The 15,544-nt window shown below is 38.1% G+C and overlaps 1 protein-coding gene across 5 annotated transcripts in view; it reads left to right on the top strand.

Annotated features, from left to right (window-relative positions):
- Positions 1–15,544, top strand: part of LOC105477949 (A-kinase anchoring protein 6) — a 651,033-nt gene that overhangs the window by 474,391 nt on the left and 161,098 nt on the right. For all 5 annotated transcript variants that reach the window (XM_011734851.3, XM_011734847.3, XM_011734848.3 and 2 more), the window contains one exon: positions 10,491–10,639. In XM_011734851.3, coding sequence (XP_011733153.2) covers positions 10,491–10,639 — 149 coding nt within the window. The remainder of the gene's footprint in view (positions 1–10,490; positions 10,640–15,544) is intronic.

Below are 15,544 nucleotides of genomic sequence, written 5' to 3'. Positions count from 1 at the left end.
AAGGAGAGGGTAGTGGTAGATAAAAGCTCTTCACAAATGCAGTTGTTTGATATGTTTGTTTGATATATTTGTTCTTCATGTTTGTTAGGTGGAGGTGTTTTGTTGTTATTTTTAATAAACATCTCATCTGTCATTAAAATGGAGGAAAGGATGTTTTTCTTTATGCACAAAAAGAAGAAATAATGGAAATGGTGTTAATGTTAATTTCTCAACTTTTTGTTTAAATGTTTACCATTTAACAAATATCATTAATGATGCAGCTTTAAAATTGAATTTCCTAAACATTGTAGTGAATGTTTCTATTAATTTGCAAACAACAGGTCCAAAGAAATAAAAATGAATTTTTAAAGTAATATTTTTTTTTTACTTAAATCATTTATCTTTTGCAGTTGTCCTGACTTTGTTAGACAGGAGGTCTACAAATAAACCTTGAGAACCTAAGGCTAGGTTTTTTTGTAACTGCCAATATGATCAGTTTTATGATTAGTTTTGTGATTATGATTAGTCTTGTGATATTAGTTTTATGATCAGTTTTATGATTAGTTTTATATCCTAATGTACAAAGATTAGTATATGCAGTGGTCTTTGCTGAGTAATAATATTGAAATAGCTTTGAGATTCTTTATTAAGTTTTTGATATATAAATTTTTGACAAGGGAAGATATTTATATTTTTAATACTTTTATAACTCTCTTATACAATAATAAAAATAACATTCCAACAAACTTAGTAAGTGCTTCTTTGGCTATATATATATATATATATATATATTTTTTTTTTTTTTTTTTTTTTTTTTTTGAGACAGAGTCTCGCTCTGTCGCCCAGGCTGGAGTGCAGTGGTGTGATCTCGGCTCACTGCAAGCTCCGCCTCCCAGGTTCACACCATTCTCCTGCCTCAGCCTCCCGAGTAACTGGGACTACAGGCACCTGCCACCATGCCTGGCTAATTTTTTGTATTTTTTTTAGTAGAGACGGAGTTTCCCTGTGTTAGCCGGGATGGTCTCAATCTCCTGACCTTGTGTTCCACCTGCCTCGGCCTCCCAAAGTGTTGGGATTACAGGCGTGAGCCACTGTACCCGGCCCGGCAATATTTTTGAAGTATAATATTGGTCTTACCCTTGAATGAATATTTGAGCTACTATTATGTATTACAGTTTTTCTGTGATTAAAGATTATATATTCCCTGAGGGTTGATACTGTGTCTGATCTAGATTTGTTTGTATCATGCACAATATCTTACCCCTAAGAGACACTCAAGATGTATTTGTTGAATGAATAAATGAAGGCCCTGAATCAATTTTACTCCAAATAAATACATTGCTCCTTTAGTCCTATGACTCCCTGCTCTGATTCTGTAGAAGGAAGCTTTGGCATCCATGCAGGACTAGAAGAACAACATGAGATTCTCATTCATTGTAATACCAAATGTTATTTGTATTTAGCCAGAATGTAGCTAATCATGGTATGTGAATAAATGCCTGAAGAAGTTTGTTTCTGGACAAAGGAAGTGCACTTAGAATAAGGTGAGTTATTTTAGGAAATTATGAACCACCAACAATGACAACAAAAGCAAAAACACACAAAATAAAGATGATCTTAGAAAAAAGCAGTGGAAAGGTAATAATTCTAAATTCTGGAATGAGTATGTGCACTCTGCCAAACCAAATAGTAGATATTTCCAAGTGTATTCATCCATTCTCACGCTGCTAATAGACATACCCAAGAATGAATAATTTTTAAAGGAAAGAGGCTTAATTGACTCACAGTTCAGCATGGCTGGGGAGGCCTCAGGAAACTTACAATCATGGCAGAAAGGAAAGTAAATACGTCTTTCTTCACATGGCAGCAGCAAGGAGAAGTGCCAAGCAAAAGGGGGAAAAGTGGGCAGGCACAGTGGCTCACTCCTGTAATCCCAGCAATTTGGGAGGCTGAGGTGGGCAGATCACTTGAGGTCAGGAGTTTGAGACCAGCCTGGTCAACATGTTGAAACCCTGTGTCTATTAAAAATACAAAACTTAGCTAGGTGGGGTGGCAGGTGCTTGTAATCCCAGCTACTGGGGAGGCTGAGGCAAGAGAATGTCTTGATCCCAGGAGGCGGAGGTTGCAGTGAGCCAAGATCATGCCACTGCATAGCAGCCTGGATGATAGAGTGAGACTGTGTCTCAAAAAAACAAAAAGCCGCTTATGAAACCATCAGATCCCATGAGAACTCACTATCACAAGAATAGCAGAGGGTAACTGCCCCCAGGATTAAATTACCTCCCTCTGGGTCCCTCCCATGATACATGGGGATCATGGGAACTACAATTCAGGATGAGATTTGGGTAGGGACACAGCCAGACCATAGCACCAAGTGTAGATTCTAATAAACCTGGAATTCCTTGGCAGGGCCCATGAGGGTCTTGAGACCTGAAGGTCTTTCCAGAAGAAGGAAGCATTCTGGACTAGTTGCTAAAGGGGATACTATTAGGAGGAAAGAAGGGAAACGTAGTATTTGTGTAAGGAAGCAAAGGAAAAGACAGGTGCTTAGATATACTGCATTGAAGGTAAAAAAGATTTTGTAGTAAAAGAAGGAAAATGTCCCCAAGTAACAAAATGATTACCAAAAAAGTAGGGTTTCCTCCCATTATATTGAAGGATCCCTGTGATCTTGAACTAGTGTGGACTCTTCCAAATACAAACTCTGCCATTGTTGGTGTCTCCTCCAAAAGCCCAAATGGCTCATGAATTTCGGAAGCTTTTTTTTTTTTTCTTTTTTTTTTCTAGGAAGAATAGTAAACAAGTTCTATATTTCAATTATTTTATTTTCTGTCAAAGAAAAAAGTCTCCTTAAGGGAGAATAAAGCCAACAGTTTTTTGAATGAAGCTGAGACTTCACCTTCAAACTATCTGTTTTATTTCTTTGTACATTTTAAACCATTTTAGATGTTCAAACTCAGTAAAATTTATTCAATTTGTATAGAGTGTCTTATCACATATGCTGTGCTGGGTGCTAGGGATACAGCAGTAAACACAAACAAAACCTCGTGCCCTCATAGAGCTTTCAGTTCACTGAGGGAAGATGGACAGTATAAAAAAAAGCAACATGTTTGGCTACCTGTGATAAGTATGCAGGAAGGAGGATAGGGATTTCTAGGGATGGGGGTGAGCTGTAGTTTTTAAGTAGCAGGTCAGGGAAGTCTTGGATGCAAGAGGATATTTCAGCAAAGACCTGAGAGAAATGAGGGACTGAGCTGTCATGCAAACACAAGCAAATGCCCCAAGAGCACACCCACCAGCCCCGCTGAAGCAGGCTAGACTAGGTTGAGGACCAAAGACTGACCACTGCATGAGGAATGTGGACCAAAATCTGATTGGAGTGTGTTCAAGAGAGAAAGAGGAGAGAGATTGTAAATAGCAAGTATAAATAATTAAAGTAAAAGTGTTTTTGCTATAATGGAGAACAGAGAAATGGAAAAATGGCTAGAAGATAGATTAATGGCAATGGATTATTTTTCTTTTTCTCTCCGTATTGTTTTTTACCATTGGAAAAACAACAGCATTTTTTGGGCTAATGTGCAATAGGAATAATACAGTAGAGAAAAAAAAAAACTTGATGCAGGAAAGAAAGGCAATTTTGGGGGGTGATCATCTTTGTGTAGGTCAGGAAAGTCTGGTACCAAAGTGCAAGGGATTAGCCTTAGAAATATGGACAGCTTCTGTAGAAACAGAAGGAATAGCAGAGGACGTGGACCCAGATGCAGATAGGCAGTAGTAGATGTGGTGAGAACTATGAAGTCTAGTATGAGTGAACAGGGAGATCTACAATGGTATGAGTTAAGAAAAAGTAAAATTGATTTTAATATTCGTCAGGATGCTTAACCCAATAAAGAATTCCAGGACATGAAGTGATAAATCAGTCAAATTAGCAAAAAGCAAACTAAAAATTGCTTTTTAGGACAAAGATAAAGCATTATGTCTATATGTGATTATAAAAGTGATTATGTGTTTAATCCTTCAAAATGATTAGATTGACTGAAATTTCCTCCCCAAAATATGTTATACAGTTATTATTACTTACACACACAAGATCAGAGGGAAGTATATGATTGAGTAATGATCCAGGCATTGAATCTGGGTCACCACATACCAAGCCAAATTTCCATAAAATATTTTAACAAACTGCATTTTGTGTCCTTATTAAATTATTAATGATTAATTTGTAGTCTGAATTTGAAAAGGAGTACCCCTAATGATTTAGGTGCTAAATGCATACAAAATAAAGGGGAGAAACATGCTATTATTGATAAGTAGCAAAGCAAGTGTATTAAATCTCAGATGAGAAGGCAGCATTTCTAACATGATTAGGCTGCCATAACAAAATACCACAGACTAGGTGGCTAAACAGCAGAAATTATTTCTCACAGTTCTGGAGGCTAGAAGTCCAAGATCAAGGTGTTTGCAGGTTTGATTTCAGGTGAAGCCTCTGTCCTTGGCTCACAGATGGCTGCCTTCTTGCTACGTTCTCATATGGCTGTTCCTCTGTGCACGCACACTTCTGGTATCTCTTCCTCTCCTTATAAGGACACCAATCCTGTTGGATTGGGACCCCACCCTTGTGACCTCGTTTAACCTTTATTGCCTTCTTAAAGATTCTATCTGCAAATATAGTCATATTGGGGGTTAGGGCTTCAACATAGGAATTTGGGAGTGAGGGGACATAATTCAGTCCATAATATTATGTTAAAAGTTTACCAGAGGTACTAGTTACTAGAATCTCTTAGACATTCCCACTATTTGGTATAGTGGGCATCCAGCCTGATAGGAACTGCTGATTCAAGTTCTCAATGCAACTTTCTCCAAGTACACCAGCCAGTAGGAGCTATACCAGCTATTTGGACTAATCCATTAGGCACTATCTTGTCATGACAGAAAAAGAGAGATAGAGGAAGATTAAGGCCATCACAGAAATGACAATAGCTTCCACTGGCACTTCATTGTGGCCAAGATGGTGTACACATTTCACCTGACAAGGTCAGACCCATTATCTCAGTTTTGGCTCCAATGCCACTTCTGTCAAGCCTTTGCTCCCTACCCTAAACCCCCACCTTCAAACAATAAATTATTTTTATTTCTCATCCTTCCCTACAATAATTTCACTTGTACACTTGTAGTTATCTGTTGGCATGGCTCTCCCTTCTACCACACTGCAGTGCCTCAGGAGAAGTAACTAAGTTTTCTTCTTCCCTGTTCCCACAGTTCTTAGTATAGTTCTTGAGACATGAGAAGGTCTCAGTAAACATATGAGTAATAAATGGATGAATGCAGCCAGGTGTGGTGGCTTATGCCTGTAATCCCAGCATTTTGGGAGGCCGAGGCAGGTGGATCACCTGAGTCCAGGAATTCAAGACTAGCCTGGCCAACATGGTGAAACCCCATCTCTACTAAAAATATAAAAATTAGCTGGGCGTGGCAGCAGGCATCTGTAATCCCAACTACTTGGGAGGCTGAGGTAGGAGATTCGCTTGAACCTGGGAGGTAGAGGTTGCAGTGAGCCAAGATCATGCCACTGCACTCCAACTTGGGCAATAGAGTGAGACTCCATCTCAAAATAATAATAATAATAATAATAATAATAATAAATGAATGGATGAATGCAAGAATGTACAACTCATCCATTGAACAATTATTTACTGAGCCCCTGTCATGTTCCGGATATTGCCAGGGTACTGGGAATGCAAAATGGCAAAGGAGACAGAAACAATCCTTTATGGAGTTTGGAGTCTAGAAAAAGGGACAGAAAAAAATGTAAACCAGCAAATGCAAGAATTTTAAATTTTGATATGTGTTATGAAGGAAATTAATCTGTATCTGAAATAGAGGAAAAATATTATGGATCTAGTTTTGATAAGTTAGGCAAGGCCTTTTTGAGAAGTAGCGTGTCAGCTGAGAGCTGGAAAGATGAGAAGACATTAGCAAGATAATGTTCCAGTGAAATGGAACAATATGTGCAAAGGCCCTGAGGCAAGAACAGGCTGTTAAAAGAACTAGAATATTGGCCGGGCGCGGTGGCTCAAGCCTGTAATCCCAGTACTTTGGGAGGCCGAGACGGGCGGATCACGAGGTCGGGAGATTGAGACTAGCCTGGCTAACACGGTGAAACCTCGTCTCTACTAAAAAAATACAAAAAACTAGCCCGGCGAAGTGGCGGGCGCCTGTAGTCCCAGCTACTGGGGAGGCTGAGGCAGGAGAATGGCGTGAACCCGGGAGGCGGAGCTTGCAGTGAGCTGAGATCCGGCCACTGCACTCCAGCCTGGGCGACAGAGCGAGATTCCGTCTCAAAAAAAAAAAAAAAAGAACTAGAATATTTAAAGTGTTGAAACAAGGCAAGGATGACAGGGGCATGGTGATCAAGAGGGAGACTGGTAGAAAACGTGGTCTAAGGTCAGCAGGAACCAAATATCCTAGGCCATGGGGAGAATTTTGTTTTTTGGGTCTGAATGCAGTCTAAAACCAGCTCATGTTTTATAAAGACTACTTGGGCCACTGTAAGAGAAGAGATTAGGGGTCTAGGAATGAGTGCAGAGAGATACATGTTAGAATATATTTGCTGTACTGCGGGTGAAAGATTATGAAAGCTTGGACTAGGCTGGCAGCAGTGCAGATTGGAGAAAGAGACTGGAGAGACATTTTAGAAGAGGACTCAACAACTTAGGGAATAACCTGCTAAAGGAAATGAAGAAGAGGAAGAGTCAACAATGACTCTCAGGTTTCTGACATGAACAATACACAGTACCATTTATTTAAAAGGAAAGGTTTTATTCTATTTAAAGGCCTAAGTACAGAAAGGTTTGGGGGATGTGGTAAAGATGAGGATGAAGAGTTCTGTTTTAAGTAGTAAAGTCTAAAGAAACCCGAGCAGCGATGTCAGGTGATTGGTTGGTATGTAAGTATGCAGCTTAGAGAAGAGGATTGGAAGGCATTACTACTTAGTTGACATTTAAAGCCATGGAAGAGAGTATATAGAGAAAAGTGGCCCAGAATCGAGCCCACAGACAATACACCAGTGATCTCAACTGTGATTCAAAAAGATCATTGAACAATAAATAAAATGAATTTTGGGAGGGAGAATGACTGAGAATCCATTGCATTGGGTAAGCCAATGATAATGAAGGCCTAGACCAGAGTAAGTGAAAACTGATCTTTTTTCTCTTCTCATTGTCTACTCTCTCCCATGGCATTCTCACTTCACCTCCTAATGGCAGCCATTGCCTGTAGGTTTGTATTTCAGTCCTAATATTTCCACCTGCTTGCTGAACATCTCATTCTGAGCATCCCACCAGTACCTTAAACTGATAGATTCAAATCCAGATGATATCTCCCATCCACTTGAACTGCTCTTCCTATACAGGAGTATACTCCTACTTCTGTTGATGGTATCATGGGTCTTTTAGTGACCTAGAAGGGAAGAGGAGATTCCATCACCGAGTCTTCTTCCCCAACCCCCTATTTAATGAGTAAGTTGCCAAATTATTTTCATTGTGCATCTTAAATATTATTTAATTGTGCTAAGTTTCCATTTGTAAAATATAGTAACTTTTTAAAGTATCCACTGTTACAGATGCTAATAATTTTTTTTTAACCAGAGATTGTGTTACTGTTTCTAAAGGACTAAGTTTTCTTTAACTCTTTCTATATTTGGACTAAGATAGAATATGAGAAAAAAGTTAAGACAGTCTGCAGAGAGATTTAGACTGGCAAAGCCATTCAACCTTAGCAGGAGGAACTACTTTGGTTCTATTTTTATCATCTCATTTAGGAGTGAATCACTGAAAACAGAAATAGAAATAGAGATGGATAAGAAAGACCTGTGCCATCTAATTCATCTCCTTGTTAGTGCAGGGAAATTTCCTTTGCCAAATGCTTGTGAGGTATTATGCAATAAAAGTCATAGATTATAACATTTCAATCATTTTGTAAGGTGACTATTTTTGGAGTTACTCTCAGCTTTGTTCTCTGAATTCCTTTTCATATATCCCTGTCATATGTGAAGTATATCTCTTTGTACACAGAAATGGCTGAGGATCACAGTGATGAATGCAGATTATTTTTCTGTACTGGTGTTGAGTCTATATGAAGTTGACTTCTCTGTTTATGATCCTTTTTGTGACCAGTGGCACACATTTATGAGGTCACTAAACAGAATGAACCATGGTCCAGCTTGTGACTTAGGATGGTTAAAAACTAACAGGAACCTTTAGATATCAAACATGTCCTTTGGCGCCTAATGGCACAAATGCATTATTCTAATTGGGTCAGTGGAATACTTAGTGTGGCTATAATACTCATTAAACTCTGTGGCTTTGCATTGGAAGTAAAGGGGTGGCATTTTGGAGGAGTATTGTTCTTAAGTTCTTTGACTATTGCTCAATATCTCTGTAATCTCATTTATCTCATAAAAATTTATATGTTCTTCTAAAAGATTTATTCTGTTGTGTTTCTTATTGTTGACTTTTTACATTTAGTTTTATCCTTTTAAAAATAAAACATTATTTCATCAGTAGTTATCATTCTTTCAGGTTCCGTGATATTTGCAAACCTCTTAGTTGGCAGTCTTCTATATGTGCTGTTAACATTCTGCATACCTCCTTTTCCACATCATCAATAAAGATACTAACATCACTAGATCTAGCATTTTCTTTGTGCCTTCCCGCCAGCCATACCCCCTACTCCCAACTGAATGTACTCCATATAACATTATCCTTTGTTTATAGTGTTTGACATAGTTCTTAATCCAATTGAGTGTCTTCTTATTCAAGTCAATTATTTTGGGCAAGAGCAGCTCACATGAACCAACAAATAGATTGCAGTTTTGATCTGATTTCTGAAACTTCAATTATATAACTATAGTTATTTTAACAGTGTTTCTTTAAATTCTTTCTCAGCAACCCAGAGCATTCATAATTAAGTACTTATAAAAAGCAACAACATAGGAATTCTAGAATGGTTTGAGACCTCATTTTTCTTTTTTTCTTTTCTTTTTTTAAATTGAGACAATGTCTCACTTTGTTGCCCAGGCTAAAGTGTAGTCAAGCAATCTTGGCTCACTGCAACCTCTGTCTCCCATGTGCAAGTGATTCTCCTGCCTCAGCCTCCCAAGTAGCTGGGACCACAGACATGCACCTGGGTAATTTTTGTATTTTCAGTAGAGACGGCGTTTCGCCAGGTTGGTCAGGCTGGTCTCGAACTCCTGATCTCAAGTGATCCACCCACCTCAGCCTCCCAAAGTGCTGAGATTACAGGCATGCGTCACTGCACCCGGCCTGCAAGACCTCATTTTTTCATAGGCTACCCATTTCCTTTATAGAGTACTAATTTGGAATTTAAGCAGCTGCCACTTTATAATATTCACTTTTTCTCCATAGTTGAGGCTGTAAAACTAGAGATCAGGCAAAAGGCCTTGGTCAGCTGTGGATACTAAGAGTAGAAGGTCATGTCTGACCCGACTTTTCTTCTTACATGTTACAGAATTCTGGCAATTACTTAACAGCTGACCCAGAAATGTTTTTCCTAGAATATATAATAAAATTGTAAAGTAGCGATTTTAAGGTTTATGAGAAGTGTTAATGGACATGCTTGGATTTAGTGAAGCACACTAAAAGAAGAGTCCTTTGGTCTACAATGTACATGAACTCAGCATTGCTCCCTTCCCTTTACCATGGCCAAGCATGCCCCTGAGAAGATATCATTCTCGGTCTCATCTGGTGTTCTAGGGAACCTGAAAGCCACAGGGATCAGAACAGCTGCAATAAATAAAGCATCTATTCAATACAGTTTCATGCCAAATATTATTCAGCATTCTTTTGGCCTTGGTTTGATAGAAAACAGCATGGTGAACTTACTACCTCTTCTTTACTGCAGTGAGCCCTAAGTATGAAAGATTTAACAATTCATACCTGCATGTAAGCAAAATCACTATTTGCATTACTTTAAAATTATTAAGACAGTAACACAGACAACCAAAAAATGTAATAAAGTCTATTGTGATTATTGAAGAGGTACTGGAATTAACACTAGGCTTTTTTATTCTCCATAGGGAAAATAATAGAGAAGCATTTAGAATATGTGTCCATGCAAATGTGTGAGTTGGAGAGGGATTTTTAAAAAATAAGTGTTACATATGTGACAATATAAGGAAGAATATTATTAAGGAATTTCACAGAATTTTTATATAAAGTTTTATCATACAGTATTATGATCTCAGGGATATTTTGTGATATTTACAGAGTCTTCTGAGGGTTCATTTATTCAGGTCATATTTTAAGGAAGAACTTATAAGATTCAGATCTAAAATATAATTCTGTAATATGTCCAACTGATCCCATTAAATCCAACTCGAAAAGAAGCGGTATAATGATGTGAAGAATTCCCATTCTTTGAGCTGTTACACCTCACTTGAAATGCATTCCTTCTGGATTAAAACAGCAATTTCTCTTTGTTTCTCTTTCCAGGCTGAGGTTCAACTATGCTACCTGGAAGCACAAAGAGATGCTGTTGAGCAGATGTCCCTCAAGCTGTACAGCGAGCAGTATACCAGCAGCAGCAAGCGAAAAGAAGAGTTTGCTGATATGTCAAAAGTTCATTCAGTGGGAAGCAATGGGTAGGGAACTATTCTTTTTGTTGTTTTATTCTCACTAATCTACTTTTTCAATGATTTTCCACTGGTAGGTGTTAGGAAGGTATTTCCTCTCTAGCTAACAGACAAGGAGAAGCTCAGTAGACTAGGCATTTATGTTATTTTCCATTTGTGCAAGAATTGAAGACTGGATTTAATCAGCCTCTGCCATCTAATCCAGAACTTTCTGACTCATTATTAATTTTTAAAATACAGCGTTGTGATTTTATAAGTGTTTTTGTGACTACAATGTGCCTTTAGTATTGATCTGTCTTCTTTATAAATTATTTTTTCCTTGCGTTCGCTCTTTTTCAGATTTCACAATTTATTTTAAAGCCTATTTGAGGACTTTTAAACACCAGAACCACACTGGAAACTTGGTAGAACATAATTTTCCTGAATAATGTAGAAATGTAATAATTGTTTAGAGACCATGGGTTAGCCACTTAGCTTCACATGAAGTCAATTGGAATAGGCTAGCTCTTGAATTGTCTATAGTATGTGAGAGGACCCAACACCTTCACTGACCCATCAACAATTTCATTCAGCCTGGGACATATGGCTGTATTTATATTATACTAACTATTCATACTATTGAACAGTTAAGTCACATATTTAGATAATTCCAAATGACTTTTAAAATGATGTGAACATTGTCTCTCTATATATGTATATGTATATACACATATATTTTTTTCTTTTTTTCCAGCCCAATTGTAATATTTAATAGGTGATTTTAGAGAGTAAAAGAGTAGTGATGAAATTGGATTATTTCATAGTATTAATAATTTGATAATAGTTATGCTCATAAAAATGGAAACAGTAACCTATTTTACTTTTAGACTTGTACCAGACAACACAAAGGAGAAATTATTCCCCAAAGTTACATTACATGTTAATAGCATTATATAAACCTATGGGATGTAACTCTAGCCAAAATATTTCTTAAAGTGACAAGAGGAAAGAAGCCTTTTCAAGCACTTGTTTGCATTTATTTTTTTTAAGTGCTTATAGTTCTGACTGGAACTACAATCCTCATGTAAAGTTTTGGGATAAATTAAGTACACTGAAGAAAAATTCTTTCTTATTATAAAAACCCAGTGTCTAAGAATACAGGAAATAACTCCTGTATTTTTAGTCATTCAGAGTCGTAATTCTGTTTAGGAAATGAAAAGGGAATTTTCAAGTTTTCACATTTACCTATTTCTATAACTTGTTGCTCTATCAGTATATTTTAATACGTGAGACATGTTATATATGTAGTCAATTCATCTTACTTGATTCAGTAGTCATTTATTCACCAGAGGAAAAACATAGCAGCAAATAAGAAAGAAAAAGTTAAATCTCGAAGCATGAACAATAAACTGCTTTGAGGCCTTAATGTGCTTTAATTTCTCTAAATGCCTAAAGAGCCTCTGGTGTACATGCAAGCACAAACTTTAGGTCACATTTTAATGTTTTGTAAAAGCCCTGGGGATTGAGCAGCACCACGTGCTTCTGACCCCGGATTCCAGGGACCCAACCTGAGCACTCACTCTGGGCTCCACAAATCATAAATCTGCCCTGGGAATTGCTTAGTTAACAACAAGCATTGTTCTGTGAAGTGGGAGTAGGTGAACTTGCGTGATATCCTTTGTTTATGCTCCTTGGGGTGCTGAAGGCTGTGCATTGTGCAGAAATTTAAGAGTGTCCTGAAAGAAAGCCAGCTATTTAATACTAAGGACAAAAACCATATACTCCTTTCTATTTTCTGTTTACATACAGAAAAGCATTGTTTGAGAAATGTATGTGGGTGAGGTTATCTGGGGTGTCCTGCCCTTAAAACTCTCTGTTCCCACAGTCAAATCCTTAATTCTAAAGCCTTAAGAAAGTAGCTTTGTAAAATTATCTGCTCCAATGATACATAAACTTCATTAATCATTCTTTTTGTTACATAGAATGAACATTGTTTCCAATAAGTAATTGTGGGAATGGTGTGGGCTTTCAAGGATCTTCATTCCACATGCAGATATCCAATACACTAAAGAGAAAATTAAGTTGGTGATACAGTTCATGTCATTTTATTTCCTTCTCATGCCTACAAGTGTGCTAAAAAGATTATATGTACTAATGTAGTTGAAAAATGAATAAGACTACCCCAGGGAAGACTGAGCTGCTACACTGAATGGTGATCTTAAGTTTCTGAGAATTTTATGTAGCCAAAATAACTTTTAGAAATGAATTTATAACCACTTTAGCCTGACAAAAAGTTATATATCAAGGTGATATATCACAGCTTATATATTATACAACTCTGAATTGTGTGGTTAGCAGTTATGAATATATGTGGTAGGAGGATTTCCCTGAACATACATGAGGCTGTATGAGTTCTAGTAACAGAGTTTATTCACCTGTGGGAAACACTTGGCACTGGCTCCAGCATCCCAAAGTGGAACCATAGCTCCTGGAGGGACCTGCAATGTGTGAGTCTCTGGTGATAAACAACAGTAGCAAAAGTCAGTGCTTTTCAATTTAGGTGAAAGCACTTACCAGTTGCCTTTTTTCACCCAATAAATATTCATTGAGGGCCTACTATGTGCATGGCATGATACTCTGAGCATAGTTTATCAAGAACACTTACTTTCTGTATATTTTGTAAAGTGTAACCATCTCTTTTTCAGATACTTTTTCCTATTGAGAGGTTATCTGATTTTATTTTTCTAATGAATTTCAAAGAACCAGTTTAATTTGCTAAGTAGTATCATTCTTGATGTCAAAACTGAGTGTAGATTAAAAACCATGTCTTTTGTTCAGTCTATATAAAGGAGAGAACTGAGAGGCACGGATAGAAGGTTTAAAGTGGAGTTAAGACCTCGAGTCAGCACTCTGAGTCAAGAATGCAGGAGATAATCTATAAAGTCACTCTGTGCCCTCTCTGTAAGGATTTATCTGGATTCTTAATAAGCTTTTCCCCCAAATCTGGTGTTGTGCATATTCCATACTGTATGAAATTTGAATTAAGGTATCTTCCTACTATGGAGAAATGGAAGTCTTAAGTAGAGTTCATTAAAACCGCAAGGAAGTTTGGGGCAAAACATTGCAGAGCAGTTTTAAATCAAAACAAAATTAACTCATTCATTAATTTGACAAACTTTTTTTTTTTTTTTTTTTTTTTTTTTTTTTTTTTTTTTTTTTTTTTTTGAGATAGGGTCTCATTCCCATTGTCCAGGCTGGATTGCAGTGGTGTGATCTTGGCTCACTGCAGCCACAACTTCCTTGGCTCAGGTGATTCTCCCACCTCAGCTTCCTGAGTCGATGGGACTCTGGGGTGGGGCACCATGCCCAGCTAATTTTTATATTTTTGGTGGAGACAAAGTTTCACTATGTTGCCCAGGCTGAATTTTACAAACATTTTAAAGTACTTTCCATATGTCAGGCTCTTGAAGTACAGATATTAAAATGGTGGAAATGAAATGGTTCCTACATTTCAGAAGCTCACAGTTTGGTAGAAGGAACCAGATCTCTGTAAACAGCGTGGAATAAAGCATTTTAAGTGTCAAGTTAGAAATCTGTGTAGGGAAGAGGGGAGGGCTCATTGAAGGCAGAGCTCAATTCTGACTGTGTCAAGTAGAATTAGAGCAGGTCAGGAAAGAGCAGAGAGAGAAGGCTCTGGAGATGGTTTTTGAAAGAGGGCTAGGTCAGCAGAAGTGCTTTTCAATTTAACCAGAAAAACACATATTGAGCACCTACAAAGACATACCACAGTCCTTGCCTTCATTGAATTTACAGTCTAGCAAGAGACTATGGCATGAAGCCGATACAGATCTGTGCAGTGAGAGAGAAGGGGAAACAGAGAATGCTAGGGAGCTTAGAACAAACAGGATGAGCTCTACAAAGCAGGGCTGCATCTCTCATATTCACTGCACTCTCTCCTGCATCTGGGGCAATGCCTGGCAAGTGCTAGGTACCCAACGAATGAATGGATGCATGAATGAATAAATAAAACTGGTCCAGGGCTAAAAGGGAGGAAAGGTCTGGAATCATCAGACTGCTTACTGTTTCATAGGACTGAAGAGGAGGATTGAAGTTAAAGGAGGTGTGAAAAATAAGGCTTTGGAAGAAGGTGAAGTCCAGATCCAGAAGTTAGTCATTGAATTCATGGTTCTTAACCAAGATAGTGCATCAGGATGACCTGTGGAGCTTTTAAGCAGAAAAAAAGCCTGTCTGCCCCACCCTACTGAAAATTTCTATTCAGTAGGCAGAAGTAGATGATAGTGATTGGGTTCTAATGCTCACCAGCAGTTGAGAACCATTGCCTCAGTGGTTTTCAAAGTATGGTCTCTGGACCACCAGCAGCAGTATCTCCTAGGAATGTGTTAGAAATGTCATTCCTAGGTCCCACTTCAGACGTATTAAACTAGAAAGTCTAGGGGTGGAGACCAGCAATCTTTGTTTAACAAGCATCCCAGGTGATTCTGTTTTTTTCCTTTTGTTTTTTGTTTTTGTTTTTGAGACAAAGTCTTGCTCTGTTGCCTAGGCTGGAGTGTAGTGGCATGATCTTGGCTCACTGCAGCCTCCACCTCCTAGGTTCAAGTGATTCTTGTCCCTCAGTCTCTCAAGTGTCTGGGATTACAGGTGCATGCCACAATGCCCGGCGAATTTTTATATTTTTAGTAGAGACGGGGTTTCATCATGTTGCCCAAGCTAGTCTCGAACTCCTAACCTCAAGTGATTCACCCACCTCAGCTTTCCAAAGTGCTGAGGTTACAGGAGTGAGCCACCACACCCAGACCCTCCCAGGTGAATCTAATGCTGAAGTTTGAGAAGCACCACTTTAGACATTAAAGACTTTTGGGTTGACAGTTAACGGAGCACGTGGATACTAGATGGCAACTGAAGCCAGAAGGTATC

This window comes from Macaca nemestrina, chromosome 7, assembly GCF_043159975.1.
Source record: "Macaca nemestrina isolate mMacNem1 chromosome 7, mMacNem.hap1, whole genome shotgun sequence".
NCBI lineage: Eukaryota > Metazoa > Chordata > Mammalia > Primates > Cercopithecidae > Macaca > Macaca nemestrina.
The sequence above is the reverse complement of the archived record's forward strand: the minus strand, read 5'-3'. Positions and strand labels throughout refer to the sequence as shown.